The sequence below is a fragment of the Solea solea genome, chromosome 16 (assembly GCF_958295425.1).
Source record: "Solea solea chromosome 16, fSolSol10.1, whole genome shotgun sequence".
Taxonomy (NCBI): domain Eukaryota; kingdom Metazoa; phylum Chordata; class Actinopteri; order Pleuronectiformes; family Soleidae; genus Solea; species Solea solea.
The window spans coordinates 15,422,480-15,444,028 of NC_081149.1; the positions used below are offsets into that span (position 1 = coordinate 15,422,480).

Genomic DNA, 21,549 nt, shown 5'->3' on the forward strand with positions numbered 1-21,549 from the left:
GCAAAATAGAGTGCCGTATAAATATTGACTTTAGTGTTTTTGAGAGCATTAAAAACACATTTCCTCACCAGACTGTAAAAACTAACCATGGTGGAAAGTGTTGACCTTTCACTGTCCTGCTCTGTCAAACTCTCACTCATGAACAACACATAATTAAACGCTTTCATTTGCAGGCAGAAATCCAGTCTCAGCACAAAGAAGCACTCCACCAACTATTCACACATACGGTCAGTATGGTGTTTTTGCAGAATATTAGAACCAGATTATTTGAAATTTGCAGGAAAATATACCACATTGGAGTTGGAAGATGCAAGAGCTTCTCAGTACCTCCACCAAGGAGATTCTGTTTACATCTGCGTGGATTATCTGTTAGTAACTTCCTGTCTACAGTTTCGACAAATCAACCAGAAGAAATGAAAAGCAAAAATTACAGAGGCTGGGATCAAAAGCTGCGACGGCAAGCATGAAGGCTGCGTGTTAGCGGGAGGAAGACAAAACAATATGGTGAATAGAGGTGCGCTGGTCCAGGCTTTTAAACAGGAAGGAGTGAGTGGTGGCAATCAGAGTAATCTGCAGCAGGTGAGTTGGTAGGTAAAGGGGTTTCTCCGGCCAACCTGCAGGGAAAAGGACAAGGAGACACACCCACTCATGCAGAACGGGGGAAAACAGACAGACAGCCATATAACGGAAACACAATGGATCACAATGTAAAAATGCCAGGTGTCAACATGTAAGACGCAGGTGACAAAGAGGCAGTTTTAATTGAACCCAGTGGGTTCAATTAAGTGTCTTGACCACATGCTGAGAATCATTACAGTCATTTTTTTCCCCCTTCCCTTTATAAAAAAAAAAAAAGGGAACATGCTGTGATGTTCTGTTCAGCGTGCCATGATGTCACTGGTCTCATGATTCTAATCAATTATGATGATCATCTCAATCATTAGATTTACTTTTACATCAGGCATGGCCAAACAAGTCTGTGGACTTTTAAACGGCCTGCAGCTTGCGGTTCGGTTTTATATTGTGTCACTTTTAGGATTGGGACAGAATATCGGCCCTTTCTTTAAACACAGGAGAGACATGTCCTGAACCCAGAGTCCAGAGTTGGGGGACAGATACGTGCATACACCATTTGCAAAATTGTCATATAACAGTACATTTATTAAACTTTTCAATAAGGTTGTAAATAAGTAGATGTAAATATTACTTTATTCTACTATGTTATTTGACTTGTTCACTCCTGTATGGCATAGCTATGGTTGGCGTTGCCATTTAAAAATGATAATTGGGACAATGAAAATAACATGTTTATAAAACAAGTGCATTTATATGTAACTTTTACAGTAAACACAAATGTCTGAAGCGACCATTGGCCCCTAGGAATCAAATCTGGCCCTCTCAGTTTCTCTATGGGCTTTGGTGCAAAGGATATAGCAGTTTATAAATTTAGTTTTCAGCCAGAAATTGCAAATGAATGAATGAAATGAATAAATTGCAGATGTAAGCAGGTGAAGATTTAATTAAGTGAGTCTTTTATTAAGTGTGGCTAAAATTCTTTTTTCTGGCAGCCATGTCCTCAGTGTCCGAGTTTCTTAAGGGATATAGTCTGTGTTGATAATGTGTCAATATCTCTATTAACTAAAAACGGAATAACCTTTAAATCTCCTTTAAGTTTCATTGTAAATAACACTGACGTCAATCAGAAGCTTAATTCCAGACAAAGCAGTGACGCAGCGATGTCTTTCTGTACATCTTCACAGCTGCAGGACACAAGGTCCGTCCAGATCACAGCTAAAAATACCATGTTCCCTTTCAATGTGAATGTACATTATGAAATTGTACCGTGATGCAGATTCTGACTCACGTCCAGTGTTTAATTTTATTTTTTATTTTCCTCTACTGAACAGCTAAAATGTGACGTAATATCACAAGCTGTTGTTTGTGATTCATATCCCTGTTTTCATGGATTTTCTTTCTGGCATGAACACAAACCCAAAAAAATGTATGTAACACCTTAATGATGGAGGGGGAAAAAAGCAGCATACAGTCATTCAACACAGTATGTGAACACTCACTGACGACCTGACTGGTTTTAGTCAGATATTTAAAGTTACCAGATGTTTCCTTTGCAAATGGTTCACTCAAACAGACGGTGATGCATTTTTCACGACTGTAACGTGAGCTATGATGAATGAAAATATTCTACTCAAGTAAAAGTACCACTATTTTTGATCAAATTGTACTTAAGTACAAATAAAAGGGCTGGTCTAAAAATGTACTTTTTGTAAAGTAAAAGTTGTGTTTTTTTCTTAACATGGTTGGGGTTCTTTCTTGTGTAGTGCAAAAAAACTACAAGGGGATACAAATCTTTTCAAATTAAAGTGCTGATAAAATAAAATATTTAAACATAAAATTTCTCAGTCAAAATGGGTCAAAGGTCACAAATGTCACTCACTCAGGGACATTAACGCCAATTCACCAGTCGACATTCACCGTGGAGGATAAAGCGGTTGATGGATGGGTGGATGGACTTTAAAAAGTACAAGTACACAAAAAAAAAAAACACTCAATTACAGTAAGGCGAGTCAATGCAATTCATTACTTTCCACCTCTGGATTGTAGTCCACCTTTACATTTACACTGTGCTGACAGTGTTTGGATAAATCACCTCTGACGTCCTCTGTCTGCCGTGTTTCAGCTCAGTTATGCTGTCAACAGCCAGGATGTGTGAAAACACACCAGTCACAGGTGCTCACTGTGTCGGCTCCATACGACAGCACACAAACATGGGTGTGTCTGTGCCCACATACAGTATGTGCATGTCAAGCATCTGTGACAGCAGATGGCATTTACTTTCCAGTGTTAGTGATAGTGACATGTAGGAAATACAAAGTGACAGAGCAGAGAGTGCAGCTGTCGTTCTGCAAGTGTCCTGAGGCAGGAAGTAGTTTTTGTTTTTGTTTTTCTTCCGACATGTACATAACATCCAAACAGGACCTTCCTTACACCGTCTGACAGACTTCTCTTCTTCAGTGTTTTATTCTTTCTTTTTCATCCATCCATCCTCTAGCACTTTCTGCTGCCAATCCCAACTGACATAGGGTGAAAGGCGGGGGAACACCTTAGACAGGTCGCCAGTCCATCACAGGGCCGACATACAGAGACAGACAACCATTCAACTGTGACACTCACACCTACGGTCAATTTACAGTGTCCAATTTGCTAATTTGGAGTGTCTGGTTTCCTCCCACAGTCCAAAAACATGCAGATACCGACTGTGGGAGGAAACTGGAGAACTACTTACAACGCTGTGCCGTTCATTTGTGTCACTGCTGAAGTGCAATCGACACAGTATTAACATCTCATAGTCGTTACTTAGGAAAGTATTGGTAAATAACTGTATAAGTAAAAGCACCACTGCAGTATTTATGGGGCTATATTGTACATTTTACAGTTGTACAACACTCGGTTCCTCAAGTTACGGAGCAACATCATCATTTGTTGTGGTGCCGTTTTTTTTTCTGTAGCTGATTAATGGAAGTTTGACATTTACTCTCATCTTTGCTGTATTTCGGTCACCACCTCTCTTCTCTCCACACTGCTCCTGTGGAAAAAGTCATACTTTTTAGCAGCTGAATGCTCCACGACGATCTGTACAAGAGCACGTGAGAAAGTAACAGCAGAAACAAAAACACTGAGGTAAAGATTCCCATTTCTTGTGGCCTCAGCGGGAGTGTGTGACAGATGCTGAAGAGCAGCCGTGAGTCTGGAAGGAAACTTCACTGCATTTCCTGCTGCACCTCTATTTACCACCTACGGACGGATCAATACTGAGGGCAACATAAAAGCACTTCACAGCACTTCACAGCGGGTGCTGACCTTTCTAACAACGTTAAAGAAGCAGCTAAACACAATTCATTCAACACTGGCGAAGGTTTTCCGACCAAATCTAACACTATTAAAGGTTGCTTTCCTTTCATTCAGGTTTTGTGGAGTATCTACATCCAGTATTATGTGGATGTTGGGTACAGTTTTGAATAAGTGGATAAAGATAGATAAACACACTCAAGAAATCAAAGTAAATACATTTGAAATCAATCACATTACGTCCCGTATTTAAAGTCATCCGATTAGAATACTCATTTTACACTTTTTTATCAAGATCCATCACTGCATGCAACTGAAACAACTCTACAGCCAGTTCAATGATGAAAGTGTGCACTTGCTTTTTCCTTTTCCTTTCCTATTGCAGGCGTTTACAGAAAGAATTATTCACCTCGTAAAAATGTAGGCAGATAAATTTGGCAGCCGTCAGCGGGTGCTGCAGCAAATTATTCACACTGTTTCACATTATTTGTCAGACTGATGATTAAAAAACCTTTCCTGCCTGGTACTGATTTGAGCAATTTTCAGTTATTAAAGCAGACAAGTTTGATTGAGACATTATTGCCCGTTTCTTTAAAATACATATTGGCCATTATTTATTTAAAGCTCACAAATTAACGGTGCCAGTTTATACACCCGACTGTTGTTCCTCCTCGTTTTGACGGAAACCTAGCGAAGATTAGGGAGTGCACAATCACAAAGACTCTGACTGAAATAAAACATTAATCAAACCAATTTCCCCTCATTATTCTATCCGTATAAATCCCATGCACATAAGAATCATTGGCGTATCTATAAAATAAAAGTAAATATTATGTTAAAAGCCATAAGTAAGAAGTACTGTTTAAATCACTAGGAACTGACATTTTGAAGGTCAAGCTGCCACAGTGTTATGACAGATGATATTTTTACAGCTAAATTAAAAAAATAATAATAAATCAAACTGCTTTGGCAACCTAGCAAGGTCACTGCATGTCCTCTAAGCGAGCATTAGGATATTATTCTGAGGGGAAAAAGTTAGCAGTATGCATCAGAAGTCTCAAAATCACTTCATAAAACATCACATTTAGACCAGGCAACACAAGTCTAAGAATAGATATCAAGGGCAATGAGAGATGTTGACAATGTTCAAGCAAAGGAGGGTGCTGCTTTTACCAAGACTCTGTCAAGACCACTGTCAGTTTCTGCTGTTTTCTCAGATTTAAATGTCAGATTAGAACGACTTTTGGCCACATCCTGGAGAGGAAGTACCATGAGTGATAGATATTACTTTAAAGGGCCAGTATGTGAGAATAATACAGCATGGTACGTGGTTTGGAACAGTAAAGCCCTCGGTCAGGCTTGCGTCTGAAATGAAAACAGTTCCTTTTTACTTAGTGGGCGGACTGCCTACTTACATCAAATGTGACACAACAGATAGCACGGGGGGGACTAAGAGCTTTTGTCCTTACACACTTGTGGGTAGTATATACCGTATATGTGGCAAACTAGAGTTTTAAGGTGAATTTCCTGTATTACATGACCTGACGTTGCTGCCACATCCCTTCAAATAAACCCAATAAAGCACTCACACTGCGTTCAAGTCACACACACCCGTTTTTATCTCTTTTTATTCAGTGATAAATAATTTCCTATGATCATAGGCTTTATGTGTAGACATCCGATCAAGGTAAGAGACAAACTGGAGGGCACACACTGCCACCATTAGAAAATAATAGCAGAAACAAAAAAAAACAATGAGGTAAGAAGTTCTCCTTTTTTTTATACATTTGTGGTGCTTCTACTTCTGTTACCTATACTGCTTAATGCACAGTGCTTTCTAATACAGAAACTCTGCCTTTTGTGTCTGTACATTATTAAACAAAAAAACATGTCATGGCACAATACTGAACCACCCAGAGACAGAGCGCTGCAGAGTGTACAGCTCGTCAGAATACATCGTCAGACCGAGAGGAAGAAAAGCCGAGCAGGAAACAGAAATACCAAAAAAAGACTTTGCAACTGAACTCAGAGACTGATTCAAAACACACACACACACACACACACCAGTAGTGTGTAAATGTGTACTGTCTCAATACTTAATGAGATTTATATAATATTAATGTGTGGCGACTATTTTGATAATCCGTTGATTTAATGCTTTTCTGTCTCTGTTGTACTGAATACTACTGGATTTCACTCCTTTGTTCAAACATCCGGAGATATTAAATCAATCATTTTATGGACACATTACAGCACAACTATGCAGTATTTTTACCTCATTGTGATGGTTTAACGTCTCCACTCACTCCTCCGAACGCCTGTTAGCAGAAAGCCAGCCTTGCAACCCCAGAACTGCTGACCCGGCATCCTCAGAATCAGGGAGGCCTCACGACGTCTGGTGAGTTTCTTCGTAACTGTAAACAACTTTGTCAAATGTGACTACGAGTACAGCAGATATTTGGATAAGACAACTTATATCTGGTCAAATCAATTTGAGTTGTAGGAACTTTATACTTTTGTATTATTAGACTATTAATAAAGACTAAAGCAAATAAATGTGTGGTACTTGTGTGTGTGTGTGTGTGTGTGTGGGTGTTACATTCACAGGCCTCATGATCAGCACACAGAGGCCCAGCCCCTCACATGGACCTGACCTGCAGTCCCAGTGACTTCACCGTCTTTTAAAAAAAAAAAAAAAAAGACAAACACAAAGATACCCCTGGCTCGGTTCTTTCCCGTCATACATTAAAGGAGAATTCCACCAACTCTGAGCATTTACATGTTTTTTTTTTTTTTACACTGATCAGAACATAATCTTCTATGTGACAAAAGTAATACTGTGTGTAGTAATGTATGAGTTCAGCTTAATGCAACACCACAGAGATGTATGTACATCTTTGAAAAATACTTTGCAGGTCACCGAGCTGTTCTTACTACGAATCCAAGAGTTGTGTTTATGATTATTCTCTAAATTCACAGTCATCTAGTTACTGGCAAAAAACATGTGCATCAGTATTGTGGGTTTAGCTGTCTTTGATACATTATTGCTGTCTATATAAATAACATTATGCAAGGTCTTAGATTGAGTGGCATTCTCCTTAATGGTACTTGATCTGCTCTGTTGCCCATGTGGTCATCCCTCACCACCACCTGCATCAAAGCTGGAGGTGGGTGAAGACAAAGAGGCGGCACACCTGCACTGACCTCTTGTCCACGGCCGCTTGTGTGTCGGCCCCAGACAGCTGGGATTACAGCTGGGATTACAGCTGCTCTCTCCAACCACACAGCTGAGCAAGAATATACCCTGCCCCCCCCAAATATCCCTCAATAGGGTTTAGTTCAGTGAACCTCAATTACACTCACACTACTTCAGTGGAAAGGTGGCAAGGGGTGGAAAGGAAAAGAAAAAAAGAAAAAGAAAAAAAAGAACCCGAAATGTACAACAACAGAAAAACACACAACTGAAATAGCCAAGAGGAGCCAAAAATAGCAACGAGAGCGGCCGTGACGGTGCAAATGTGTGCTGAGGGCAGCGGAGCGGGCAGCAGGGAATCAGAAAGAGTGGCTGTAGTGGTCCTCAAGAAATGTGTGCCAGCACTGTGGCCACGGTCGCCATGACAACGGCACAGTAAGCACCCTTTCGAAAAGAACAGAGAGAGAGAGACAGCCATATTTTAAATCAAAAGTGACAGGGTGCTTTGACAGCCTCAGCTGCCCTCTCTTAAACTTCACTCTCCACCTCATTGCGCCCATGCCCATGCCCCCCCCACCCTCCCCTAGTGTTTTGTTCATTTATTTATTTTTCATCTTTTGGTAGTTAGATACTCCATGGCGCTGTTTCAGGCTCCCAAAAGTTCATTGTCTTTCATTTTCAGTCTTTGTGTGTTTCTGTAAATCCCATGAAATTTTCAGAGCCTCTCGTGTCAGTCCGGAGGCAAGCACAGTCAAGTCCTCAGCCTGGGAGGCACACTTTGCCTGCAAACAGCAGTCCCACTATGGTGAAGAAGATTGAGAGCACAAAAAGAACATACGAAGAGCCAACCACCGTGTTGTTGGGCAGCTTGTACGGTTGGCCTCCCACCTCGTTGATATAAAAGCCTATAGGGAAGATGAGCGCTGCCATACAGAAGAGGATCACTGGAAGGAAGGAGCAAGAGAAAAACTATTAATTTTCTTGATTAAAAACATGATAAAAACATCTCCACAAACAGATTTTGTATTAGTCACCAACATAAACGCTGTAATGATGTGGCATATGCATAATGGGAAATAGATGACAAAAAGTAGTGCATACATCAAAGACAGCCACTGTCGTTATCAAAAAAGAGTTAGGAGTTACTACATTGAGATTCAGTATATGACTCGGCTTTTTCCTGCACACAATGCAGGAAAATTAAGCATGAACACAGGAAGCTCGAATTGAATTAAATTGTAATAACTTAGAATACAATAGAGCCTTTCAAACTGCTTTGAAGCAGCAGTTTCCAAAAGGCAGATGCATAGAATGGAGGAAGAACAGTGTGACTCCGTCTCATCTTTTCTTTGGAAGACGAGACACAGAGCGAGAGAGAGAGACTCTCACAGTCAGTGACACAAGCTGTCCTGTAACTTTAAATTATTTGTCAGACTATACAATCTTACAAATATACAAAAAGAGTTGTCCAAGCAGAAAAAAAAAACAAAAAAATTAGTGTTTCAATCAAAGCTAAATCTTGCTTTGAGCAGCTGCTGAAATGACAGACCATGGGCATTTAACCTCATTATAGGAGCCGATTAGTTTTGTAAGACTTCTCGATATTGACGTACTCATCACAGCTGAAACTAGGGAAACCCAAACATCTGGCACCGTCTGCTAACAGAGCTGCACTTTCTACAATCAATAGCAGATTCAATCTCCTACAAATCATGATGTGTGGGCCACACATTTCCCCAAAGGCGATAGTTGTGTTAAATGAAAACTTGAGTCACCGTGTTCTTTCATGTCAGTCACAGAACATGAGATAACACTAAGCACAGAGTTAACTAAGGACACACTGAAACAATGACCGTGATTATTAAAGCCAAAATGTATCAAAACATAATTTTAGATGAATTAATGTCTTCATCTATACACATCTTATTCTAGGGACTGAAGAGAACATCTTTGTTTCTCACAAATATCACACAGTAATCGTTTTTAAAATACGTTTTTCAAATAAAAATGAGAATAACATCGCAATCGCATTTCCTGTCAAAATAATCTCAATTAGATATTTATTCAAAATCGTTACAACCCCATTACAAAGTTCACTAATTGAAGAAAGCTAAGATGCAACCTGCATGGTACTGATTAACATCCTTTGTTAGATACAAATGAAGCAACCCTCATCTCCCCGGCTACCTTGCAAATGGTATGATCCACACACTCTACCAGTGCTGTGGCAGCCGGCACACTCTACTACTGTAGTTTGGTGTGTGGCGGCCATTTCTTCACTTTAACCACACAATATTTATATATTATTGATTGATTTATTATATTATCCTATGGGGATGAAAAAATTATTAATATAATAATTATATAATAATTAAATATTTTGATAGCAAGATAAGATAATAAAGAGGTATTTTTTTAGTTTTTTTGCAACCCTAAACCTCTGCTCTGATAACCACCCCTGGTTTACACTAAGACAACACGATACAATATTATCATGAAATTGTGATTTGCAGAATCATACATTGCAATATACTCACACAACAGCCCTAGTGAGAGACAGCATCTAGTGGACTGAAACGTCAATTGATTTTTTTATGCTCATCCACAAAAGGGTTTATTGTATGTTTATTCGTAACATGAGTAAAAACAAATTATATGCTAAACACTTGGTGTCTCAAAAGCGATATAATATCACCACACGTTTATGTTCACTACTGGAATGCTGGATGGGACTGTTGAACTCATGCTGTCAGCTGATGCGTCTGCACACATATCAAGTGTTTGCTCCTGTGGAGCTACCTTTGTGTGTGGCATTGTTGAGCATCATCTCTTCCACGAGCTGCTGTTTCTGGCTGAAATATACTGTATATATCGTGTTACCCGCAAAATCTATCAAAGATGGTGTGTGGTTAAAAACAAAAGCGGGTCTTACAATCGTGCAAGGATATGAAGATATATGTGTCACGTACACTTCGAACAGGTTTCCAGCAAGCAGCTTCACTAAAGCTAAACAAGGGGGGAAGAAAATACTTCTTGGAATTGGACTTGTATTAGTTTAAAGATTTATAACAAGTAAATGTGCATGAAGGGATCCTCAATGGGGAAGAATTGCTGAGAAAGTCAACTATAATGGAATCTGACAAACTGGGACCTCTCACTTGTACGTGATAACCAGGTTATTACAGCACACGTAAACTCTGTATTTCCTTTCCTGTTGTGCTGACAAAAACCCACATGCTGAGAATCATTACAGTCATTTATCCCCCATGTTCTGCCTCAGTGTGCCTCAGTTTATGTGTTTACGTCACTGGTCTCAGGATTCTAATCAAATATGATCATCATCACAGTCTTTAGATTCATTTTTATCCTGAATGATCGAGATAAACATAAATCAATATAAGCAGTCAAACATGTACTAAAATTTTAATTTGAACTTTTCTTTTCAAGTGAAATTGAAAAAAGCATTGTGCTGCATCTTAAAAAATATTATTTTTAACACACTTCGTGTGCATCAGGTTTGTTTTTCACACACAGGGCGACAAAGATTAGGGCGGTTGGTAAACAAAGATGTCTTAAAATTTAAATGTGGCTGCATCTATTTTTTGCTGACCTCATCTCTGGGGGTAATCTATTGAGTAACAACTCATGACGCCATTTTTAGCTTCACATTACTATCCATCTCGCAAAACTGTTCAGTACCTGATATAGCACAGCCATTTGGACACTGGGCAGAAAATGCTTTCCCCCCCTGTATCCCGCTGCTGCTAATCAGCTATAATTCAGTATATTTCATCAGAACTCATAGATGAAAATGTAAACATGTAGTTTTTGCCAAGTCCAGCAATTTAAATTCCTGTAAAACCGAAATGCTTTAACAGTTAAAACAACAAGATGGGTGTGAGAATATATTACTGATACACTAAAATACTGCAAAATGTCATGACGTTATACTGTATCCATTCTTTGAAGTGCTGCATCGATATATTGCACATAATCTGGTCAGTGGTTTTGATTTGGATTTAAGCCTCTGGCTGCTCGTCGGCCATTTCTCCCCCTCCTTTCACTCCTCTCATTAGACAAAGAAAACTGTGTATTTTGTGTAAGCATGCTACATTGTTATTTTTATCACGAGAGCGTCTCTCTCAATATACATATATATCGTATCATAACCCACGTATCAGAATATGTATCGCATCGCCAGGCCCTTGCAAAGTGTGACTTTGTCTAGTGATGATGTGAGATGAGGACAGTTCCTAAAACAGGTCTAAACTCCAGAGTAGTAGATTTATTTTGGGCAGTTACTGTAAATTTTACTTATTACCTCAATAACACTCCACTCCCACATTTAACAGTTGGGGAAACACTGCTGCTGGTGTGTGTGTATATAGACACACACACACACACAGTGACAGGCTGTGCTGTCATACAAAGATGCCCATTCAGATGCCAGAAGCCTGGAGCCAAACACACTACAGACGGTTCACCCTCTTCACCTGTTTTCCCCTGAATGAACCACCTTCTTCTTCCTCTCTGCTCTTTTATTCGAGTCTACACTTGTATCCAGCTCTCTCGTACGAACCCCCTGAGCAGTTCTTGACCTTAACCCACATGATTGTTCATTCAGCTTGTCTTCCTTACTCAACTGTTCAAGAGCCCCCGCACACTACCTCACTTAACTTCTTGCCCTCTCCGCATATATCCCACAGAGCAGAGAGTTGTTTGCCATCGTAGCTCAGGTTCATCAACACCAGCGTTGTTCCATTTTCATAAAAACAAGACGATCTCTAGCAGACCACCAGTCACTGAAGTGTTAAGCAGTGCTAGCACAATCCACAGAGCCATAAAATCCACACATAATATGAGCACCTTATCCATCACAATAGCAGCTCGTAGCACTTTGACATCCGTTTACCAAATGAGAGGAGGAAGAAGAAAAAAAATGTCTGTAGTGCTTAGCGGTATGATGAAAGATTTGAGAGTGTGTGTTTGCCTTTACGTAACTGTATACATTCTTGGTTCTCTCAGACTTGTCTTCTTCTAAAAAGGTGGTGGAGTAAATTGAGCATTCCCACAGTAACTACCACAGTTACTTCTTCACTTAAGCCTTTAGCATGTGTGGTGCAGCAGTGGAAATGTATGAAAAATGTACCACTCTTCCATATGAACCGGTATACCACCCAGCACTAAAGGTCTGTATTAGAGATGCATTAAAACTGTAGGCCGCTAAAAGCAGAGAGGAATTTGAAGACAGGTGCCGGTGTGGATAATTTTCTCCAGGAGAGGTTAACAACTCAGCTTCAGCCAAGGTCTCTTTATCACACGGTGTTGGTATTTAACGTATGGTGTGTTTTTACGATTAGTCATTGTTGCTCGTCTCAATGTCTTTCAAACTCGAGAGATTTACCAATTCGTTAGTAGAGGGGTTTGGGATTCACTGGGCATTTGCAAGTGATTAAAACAAGCTACAAAAACCTCATGAATCTGCATTTGGTCCAACATGAAAACAACTTGGGTGCTTGTTCAAATCCTTGGGCTATGTTTCCTCCACAGAACAAAGAAGTCCCAGTGTCATGAAGAATGCACCAAGCTTTGAAACAATAAAACCACACAGAGAATTGTGGCTTCACATGCCACTGCTCCATCTGTACAAGTGTGCTTGAGGCCATCTTTTCCCTTAACTAACCAATCAAACTCAGCCACAAAGCATGAGACGGTTTCTGAGAGTTATTAAAGGTGCTGGAAGCGCGTCAATTGAGAAAATCTTGTTTGGGGAAAAAAAAAGTGAGCAAAAATGCTCACGGTAAAGAGGGAGAGGAGAGAAAAGCTGTAGCACACAAGCCGCCCACTCAGGTAACAGACAAGCTGCATTACTTAATAAATTAGCTTCAGGGATCATGAGGAGTCAGCAGCATGGGAGAAAAAAAACACTCATTAACATGCACACACCACACACACATGTCCTTAAGTCAGAAACACAAAAACATTGATGTCAAATACAGATTTATGCTTGTAAATTATCAGTGCATAACTGCACTACAGTGCACATAACCCAATATGTCACACTGATTCGACCAAATCTCTTCTACCATTTTCTGCCCCTAAGAGAAAATGTTTATGGGTAAACTAATGTAGCAAAGGAGACTTATGTAAAGACAGATGCAGTGGGACATGGAAACCGTGAGAAAGCTCCAGGGGAAATGTACCGACAGCACTTCCAGTAAAACACAACTCTTTCCACGCGGGGCGATTCACTTACTGCCAGTAAAGGCAATCCAGCGGGCGTATTTGGTCGCCTCTCTGCGCCAGTGTGATGCCACCAGCAGTCCACAGGTGACTGTGAGGGAGATGATGCCCATGATGATGAAGAAAAGTGTAGTGACCCACTCTGGGGGCAGCCGTGGTGGAATACAGGTCCTGTCTCGTCCGTGGATGGTCTGACATTGCCGAACTAGACCGACTGTAAGGGCACCTGCAGAGAGAGACCAAACATTAATGAGGTGTGTTTTATAAGGTCAAATATTTGGATTTATAAACAGAAATTAGGCTTTCTATCTAGCTTTAATAGAAAATGCGTAAGTGGAATAATCAAGACAACAAAGCAGCAATGATTTTGTGCATTAATCAATGACACCGTCCAGAGAGGGAAGAACACAGCATAGCAACTCATCTCCTGCATAAGAGGGAAAGGAGGTGAAGGAAAAAGTGTCCTTTAATTTGCCATCCATTCAAATCTTGCTAAAATGGGCCAAAATGTGCAAGTGGCCAACATTTTATTCCCTGTACTGCAACACTCACTAAGAGACAGCACGCACTATATCACTCCTGCCAATTAGTGAATCCATCCCACGTAGTCATGGCACTCAGACACACTGCCTATATCAAGCAAATGTGCAACTTTAAAGGTATAATAATAATCTCCATATTTGTACTGTATGATTACGCCTCCTCCCAGTAATAACCACCAGCTCTTTTAAAATCTTCTCACTTGGTCTCCAAACCTCCGAGTATTCTGTAAATGCATAGGTTTGCACATCTGCTTTCACAAAAAAAATGGCATGACTTAATGTGCTTATCCCTCAATGATCAGACAAATGGACCCATGCCTCACACCAAGGCATGGAAGAGTGCCAGAGCCAGTGAGGCCAGTACTGAGACCAGGAGTATGCTCTGGTGGTGCAACCTCTCTGGAGGGAAGTGATTCAATTAGAGCACATATACTCGAGGGAAATTTCACCCTGAGTAAGCAGAACAGTGCCACATGACTCAGGACTCTGCTGATCACAGAATGTAAGAAAGATGGACCCTGAGCAATAGATGTAAAAGGACGGGACATCTTAATGTGAAAAATGAGCAGGACTGTTGATGTAAAGGGTGTCATTAGTTAACATGTTGACGCGCAGTTTCTTGATAGTACATCACTGTCACACACACCCTACGCTTTGATGCCTTCTAGTTGTCCACAAATAAGAGACTGTTAGAATTATGTTGACAAAGACACAACACTACTACGTATAAACATAAAAACATAACCATCTAATTAATTTCAGAGTGCTGATCATACTCAAAATAAAGCAGGTTTGGTGTTTGATAAGTCTTTAATGTTTAAATCAAACTGAGCACTGACAATTTGTTGTGTATTATAACCGGTTTTAGTCTGAATGTTCAATTAGAGCATTGAAGCTATCAGAGCTGGTGAAATGGCACCAATTACAAGCATCAGTCATAATACAGGTAAATAGGACTGGTGCATGTGAGATACTTGTATGTCAATAAATTAAATGTTTGCTCAAAGGGTCGCAATGGGATCTGCTTTAATCTCCATTTAGAAACAAATATACCAGCTTGGCACACAGGTCCACACAAAACATTGTCTCCTCATCTGAAAACTTATGGAACCTATGGTTTCCATAAAGGCATACTTTTGTGGATCTGTGAATAATGAGTGGCAGGATGGAGAGGCTAAGCTAATTCTAAAACTGATGTTTAAGTCAGACAACGTCATCTGTGGAAAATACAAAGAGATAACTCGTCTCTGCTTGAGTTATAAAATGTAAAAAGAGAGCAACTGATACGTTTTCATTCTACTGGCCAAAAATGACAAATTGCTTAAATTACAAGCCTCCTTGCTGTGGTCAACATTATAAAAGTTAAACAGTGGCCTAAGCGAGACAACGGTAAAAGCAAGCTGGAATTTCAGATGGTAAAGTATGTTATTAGGTATTCATAGCACCTGAATACCCGTCTTTATTAACCTTTGTATATTCAAACAACGATTATGCAATGCAGCTTATAACCCCACTGCGTATCAACCATTTGAAACAAAAAAAAAAAAATGTGTGAGAAATGTGCTCTAGGGGTGTGGTGGGTTGTGCAGGTTGTCAAGAGGAAATCCTGTCCCATTGAAACAGGCAGTGAACCAAACACACACTCAACCCTTCCAAATCTACAATGCCAGTGGTTCAAAGAAAACTCTCAAGAGCATATGTTAAAGGTAAGCTTCATAAGCCCCGTAAACTGCAGACCCCATGGCTTAAGAGTTCCTACATAAAAACAACCTTAATAAGAGCCACTTACACACCACACATGAAGATACTGACATTTGAGGAAACTGTCTTCAGTTTTCATGTTAAGGTCTTTAATATTATCGGGAATTCTCAGTTAGCTCATGACAAAAATGCAAACACTCTGTACCTGCCAATATTACAACGCAACCTTAAGCAAAGGTAATAACAGGAGATTAGCGAGGTTAAAGAAGCAGGGATTGGTCCTGGGAACAGGAAAATAATAGGATAAAGTTTAATAGCGATGGTTAATGGCACAGGTTTAAGATCATTTCCCCTGGATCATCTTGTCTCCTGTGGATAAGTCATAGCTCATAAATACAGGTTAAAACTGAACGGGCAGGGAAACGAAAGAGAGCTAGTGAAAGTCTAAGTCAATATTCAAACATGGGAGGTGCTTATTCACATGTCAGCATTAACTTTCATACAACCATACAACCATATGAAGGCTATGGAAGAACAATACATACACAATATATGAAATAGTCTGGTAAAGAACAGATTAATACCACTCATGTATCTGTTAAATGACACTTACTTGGACAGGAAACTGCTCGCAGACAATTAACAACTCATCATAAAAAGTTGTTGTTATTCATGGCATCTTTGTGTGAATTAAACATAGACAGCCACACTAGGTGTATCTAACTTTTGGATTATAGTGATATAGGATTATAGTGATATAGTCAACCATTCAACTGAGCTTGCCTGTACAGAGTAAGTTAGGCAATTTTTCTAAAATTGTCTTTTTAGTGAGAGCAAAATTATGACCAACAAAGACTGAATCTTAATGTATCCAAATAAGCTGTAGATCCTATATAAAGAAAAAGGTCAGTTTAGCCTTCTATGTATTGCTAGACAATGCAACAAGTTGAAATGTCACAATTCAGTTGTGCGTAAGAAATACAATTGGTTAAGTGATATAGCATTTAACAGTGTGTTGACACATTTCTATTTAATGATCCTTATTTGTAAACCCAGTGCATCCGTTTATTACATGTACTGCATGTCTGCACACATTCATATAGTGAAACCTGAACAAAGACGACAAAAAAAGGCCAGTTCCCCTTTTTTACGCCTCCATCATGCTGTTACCCTGCAGTCAGCTCTTTGCTTTCTATGATCAAAACACTCCTCTCACCATGCATTGGCTCAATGAGAGGAAATGAGGGCAGTGTCTGTCTGCTCATCTTCAGCATAGTGATGCTGTCATTAGTGGAGCATAGTGGTGCTGCTATTTGAAAGCTCTGGAGGGATGACTCATACAGGACTCTGGACTTTTGGTGAACGCAAGTAAGCAAGCTACAGCAGCCAACAACCGCTGGTGTTGATGCTGCAGGAGGATTTTACAGCCTCCACATACATTGTAGGGGCAATGGAGCACACCATTCCATGGTCTAAAAATGCATGCAAAAAGTGACTTGTAAACAAAAATGTGTGGGGAAAAAGTCCAACCACTCACCTCCAACTAAAGGTGAAAATAAACACTTATAAAGCTTGAATAAAATACATAACTAATGTCGTGTGTTAAATGGCAGAAAACCGAACACATTCTCATCCTTGCCATGCACCAGACACTAAAATATGTTGAACATGTGGTGGATACAATTTTTCCTCAAAACAGATTAAAATGTGTCAGTCCAGCAACATGCTCCGATATTTTTTGGGCCATTGGACTGAGCCATTCAGTAAATGTAAGATCAATTGAGAGCGTGATGACCTGCAGCAAAAAGTGGAATTCATTGCAAAAGAAAGGTTGAAATGCCTCAAACTAAAAGGCAAAAAATACAATATCTACAATCTATGCTACAATGCTAACACTGCTCACACCCGTTAGTTCTTTTTATGTCTACTCTTTTCGATATCAAAACTACATCTTCTAGCTGGTAAATGGCATCTACATACAGTTATGAACTGGTGCTGTGGTTTTTGTCATTGCCTGTTGATGGAAGAGGCTAGATCTTGGTTAAAACTGCTGGCTCTGCAGCTGTGTCACTGGATAATACTGTATAGTGTGGGCCTGGTTTCACTTGCTTTGTATCAATGACACTGTGTCCTTGTGCTTTGAAAGGGGATACCAAAAATAGCCACACCTAATATTCTCCTATTTTGTCTATTTTGAATGTTGTCAAAGTAAAAAAAACTGTAGTTTTTTTTTTATTAACACACACACACACACACACACACACACACACACACACACCAAAGCTATTATCAATGACTAATACATTAAATGTGTCCACTCCAATGTCTGAGATTGTGATTGCATTTGGCATTAAATGTCTCTCGTATACTGTCTTGACACAATTGTGACCTGAATACAATGACACATTTTATTAGTAATAACATAGGATCCCACACCTGAGCTTGGGTCACATCCTCTTCTTGTTCAAATAGGTGCCAAAAATATAGAACTATGTAAACTGCAATGAAAAAATAATCTCAAAAAGTAATATTACATCAAGAGCTATCAGAGCTTGTACTTTTATGTTTATGTTTTATGTTTGTTTTATGTTTGTCTGACTTAAACACGATTCTATCTTGGGTTGGGCAATGCGAAGCAGCTTTCCAGGGATGTAGAACTCAGTAAGTACGACCAGGCACATTGACTTGGTTGGGAGCGATGTGTGCAGGATGTGCATGTCCAATAGAGTAGCGGTTTGTAAACTGGGCTTCATAGAAAACATACATAACAATTTTCTGTTTGAAACCCCCATTGCCATAGCTAGCTTTACATAAATGAGAATTACATAAGTATACAGCATTTTAGAGGGGTTATTCAGGCTGTAGAAAACAACACCAAAGGTAGGAACAAGTACCTGTGAAGAGGGGCCATCATGGGCCAGAGCTGCTAAGAATCCCAGTCTTTGTCTGACACTGTTGCAACAATGGCTTTTGTCTTGAACATTGGCACAGGAAATTGGCTTTTGCATTTACTGCCTGAGGATGTCACACTGATGTCAGGAGAAAGTCATAGATTCCGTCATTAGCACAGTGACAGAGTGACATCTGCGTGACGTTTCCTTCTTCAAGTAGTAGTATCTACAGCAGTTTCATTGTGTGTAAAATAATTACTGTTAGTTTCACTTCTTTAGCGATACAGACACAATTAAAGAAATCAGTGCTAGTACTAGTTTGTTGATAAAAACTGAGCGGATATAAAACCGTGTGGCATTAGGTTTACACCCTAAGTCAGTACGTTTCCATGTTCCACTTAAGTCATTGGACTGCTGCCCTTGTCCCAGTTTACAAGCATTAGAGGGGAAACAATTTATTGAATGAAGTGTGACCGCCTCAACTAAGCAAGGGGCACTACACTCCCTTTAAGCTTTTTGGTGTTAGGCAGTTATCCATTTCGGTATTTTGCAACTAGACGTCAGCATGTTGGATGCCATTCCAAGTCTCCCAACCATCCATGACCATTAAAATATCCAATTCTTTAAAGTGATGGAGCATAAATCTCTCTCTCTCTCCTCTAAATAACATTATATCCTGAATTTCAACCTGTTTTTGTTGTTGTTTAATTTTTCCACATACTGGCTTCGATAATTTTTTGAGGGTGGCAACTGTGGCGCATGCACATAGAGTCCAGGCCAACTTGAGAGTGAATGAAAAAATAAGTACAGTAATGATTCAACTCCTAATCACATTATCTGGGTGTGGTAGTCCAACTTGAAGAAATTTTAATTTGATTTAATGCATTATCACGTTTACATGTATTTTTTTTAAATCCAGTTGTTATAATTGTTTTTTTTAATAATGAAATGCATTGTTTTCTTCGATTTAATCAGACTTTCCTTAAGCACATCCTCACTGTTTTTACAATTTAACCAAGTTCTGCCACCAAAATATTTCATTTGAAACACTATCTGCAAAGTAGTGCAAGCCCATGTTGTTGTTGTTTCTATTTTTGTTGGATTCATTGAACATTTCCATCATGGATTGGGAAAAGCTGTTACCACTTTGTTTCCAAGAAATTAATTCATGGACCAACTACTTCAGCCATATGGCAATTATGCAATTCACTCTTGCTTTTCAGCGTCAGAGTATTTGTTGTTTTTCTATCTCCGTTTGTCATGGGGGGATCACTTTGGGATCTAAAATATTGTATCCGTCCTTGGTCACTATTTTCTTAATTTATTTTTAACTATTTATATGTTGAAACGCTCCAATAGATAGCGTTCCTGGGACCAACGGAGAGCCACAGAGAGAGAGAACTTTGAGAAGCAAAACCGACATGCAATGGACACATCTGCTACGGAGGACAAAAGCTGCAGGTGAGAGCATCCACAGACAAAATAGGTCATAGCTTTGTTGTGGAGATTATCTGCTGTGCTTCTTTGACAGATGTATCAGACAAAAACCGGGCTAAACATACAAAACAAAACAACAGATGTTAAGTTGGCAGTTGTGGCCTGCTTTATTTACCTGCTGATTCACCCGTGTTGATCCAGTCTGGGTTTGCAATGCTGGCTATTGCAAAGATATCTGCTGCCAGAAACAGGCACCCTGAAATTATTGTTAGTTTATCCATATCGCCTGCTGATAAAGCGGTGAAAGATGTGGAGGGGTCGATGTGGCGGTCGTTGTCCAAACGTGACCCCGAGAGTTGGGAGACACAGGGTGGGCTGTTATCTGTCTAACCTCGCCCCCGTCAACAGAAGCCTGCTGTTTTGGTTCCGCTGTGCATTTTGCAGCAACGTTAGCTCCTTCGTATCGAGCAAGTGAGAGCCTCCACCTACGAAAGGCTCAAATGCAAGGCACAAAAGCATCACATCTCAAACACCCACTGTAGTCCAGGAAGGTAAAACAAACGCTCACTTAGTTCCTGAACCGCGCGTGTTGTCTGTGGGATCCGTATAGCAGCAGCAGCAGCAACAGCCGCAGCGACAGGCAGCAGCATCGGGTACAGCTGCGGCTAGCGGGTAGCTAGCTAGCTACTTCCCAGATTCGGACTCGGCGAGCCGAGCTGCGGCCCAGAAGCTGCTCGACGGCCGAGACCGCGGCAGCGCTACCATTTCAGACAAAACGCAACTTAAGGGGAGGTGCAGAAAAGGTTAACGAGTCCCCCCGACAAAGCGTTATCCGTGTTTTCAGTCACCAGTCAGGAAAAAGAGCACCCATCCCCGTCCCGTGCTTTATCCGTCTCCCTTCTCCGCTGGAATAGCATCTGGTACTTTGAATCCGTTAGCTTCACCTCATCCTCCTCCACCTCCTCCTCCCCTTCCTCTTCAACGGAGCACGGTGAGAAGATAGTCACCCTGCGTACTTTAACCCGAGAGCGACCATACAAATCCCGCTGAGTACGGTAAAACTGAAACGTTATTGTTATGCTTTTGTGCCGTGCGCCCACCGTTAGCTCAGCCTCCTTGTCTACCACCAAATGACATCAGGCGAACACCCCCACGCAGCGCCGTGCGCGCGCACGCACCCATGCATATACACAACTCACGTTCTGGGGTGAGGGTTGTCTCCTCGCGATATTATGTTAAAAACTCGGTCGGCTTGTCCTGGGTGCCGAGTTTTATGATGTACTTAGATTAATTTTCTCTGCAGATTTTCCTTATCTTGATTTGTTTGTTTCTTTTGTGTTTGATTAATTTACACATAATTAATGTCTAATTTTATGTGTCTGCTGTGTAAAAACCTAAGTGTTAGGTGGGCAAATTATAACACAATTCGTAGAAGTTTGTTACATTGTTTTTGTGTTGTTTCCTTGATGGTTTTCTTAATTTTTTTTGATTTTAACTGTGATGATTTTCTCAACATAGTAATGTAGACATTAACTGACAAAACTTCACTTATGAATAAATCTTTGGTATAAAATGTTCTCCATTATTTAGCTTTATGCAAATTATGTTATGCTTACAACGCCAATCAGCAGATTAGTATTTGATTTTGTATCAATTAATAAAATATGATGCAGTG

The 21,549-nt window shown here is 40.1% G+C and overlaps 1 protein-coding gene across 1 annotated transcript; it reads right to left on the minus strand.

Moving 5' to 3' along the window:
* Positions 1-5,462: 5,462 nt before the first annotated feature.
* Positions 5,463-21,016, minus strand: mosmoa (modulator of smoothened a). Its single transcript, XM_058652958.1, has 3 exons — positions 20,050-21,016; positions 13,317-13,529; positions 5,463-8,004 (listed from the first exon to the last, which is right to left on the minus strand). The coding sequence occupies exons 1-3, from the start codon at positions 20,153-20,155 to the stop codon at positions 7,820-7,822; spliced, it is 504 nt and encodes a 167-aa protein (XP_058508941.1). The 5' UTR covers positions 20,156-21,016; the 3' UTR covers positions 5,463-7,819.
* Between the last annotated feature and the right edge of the window lie 533 nt (positions 21,017-21,549).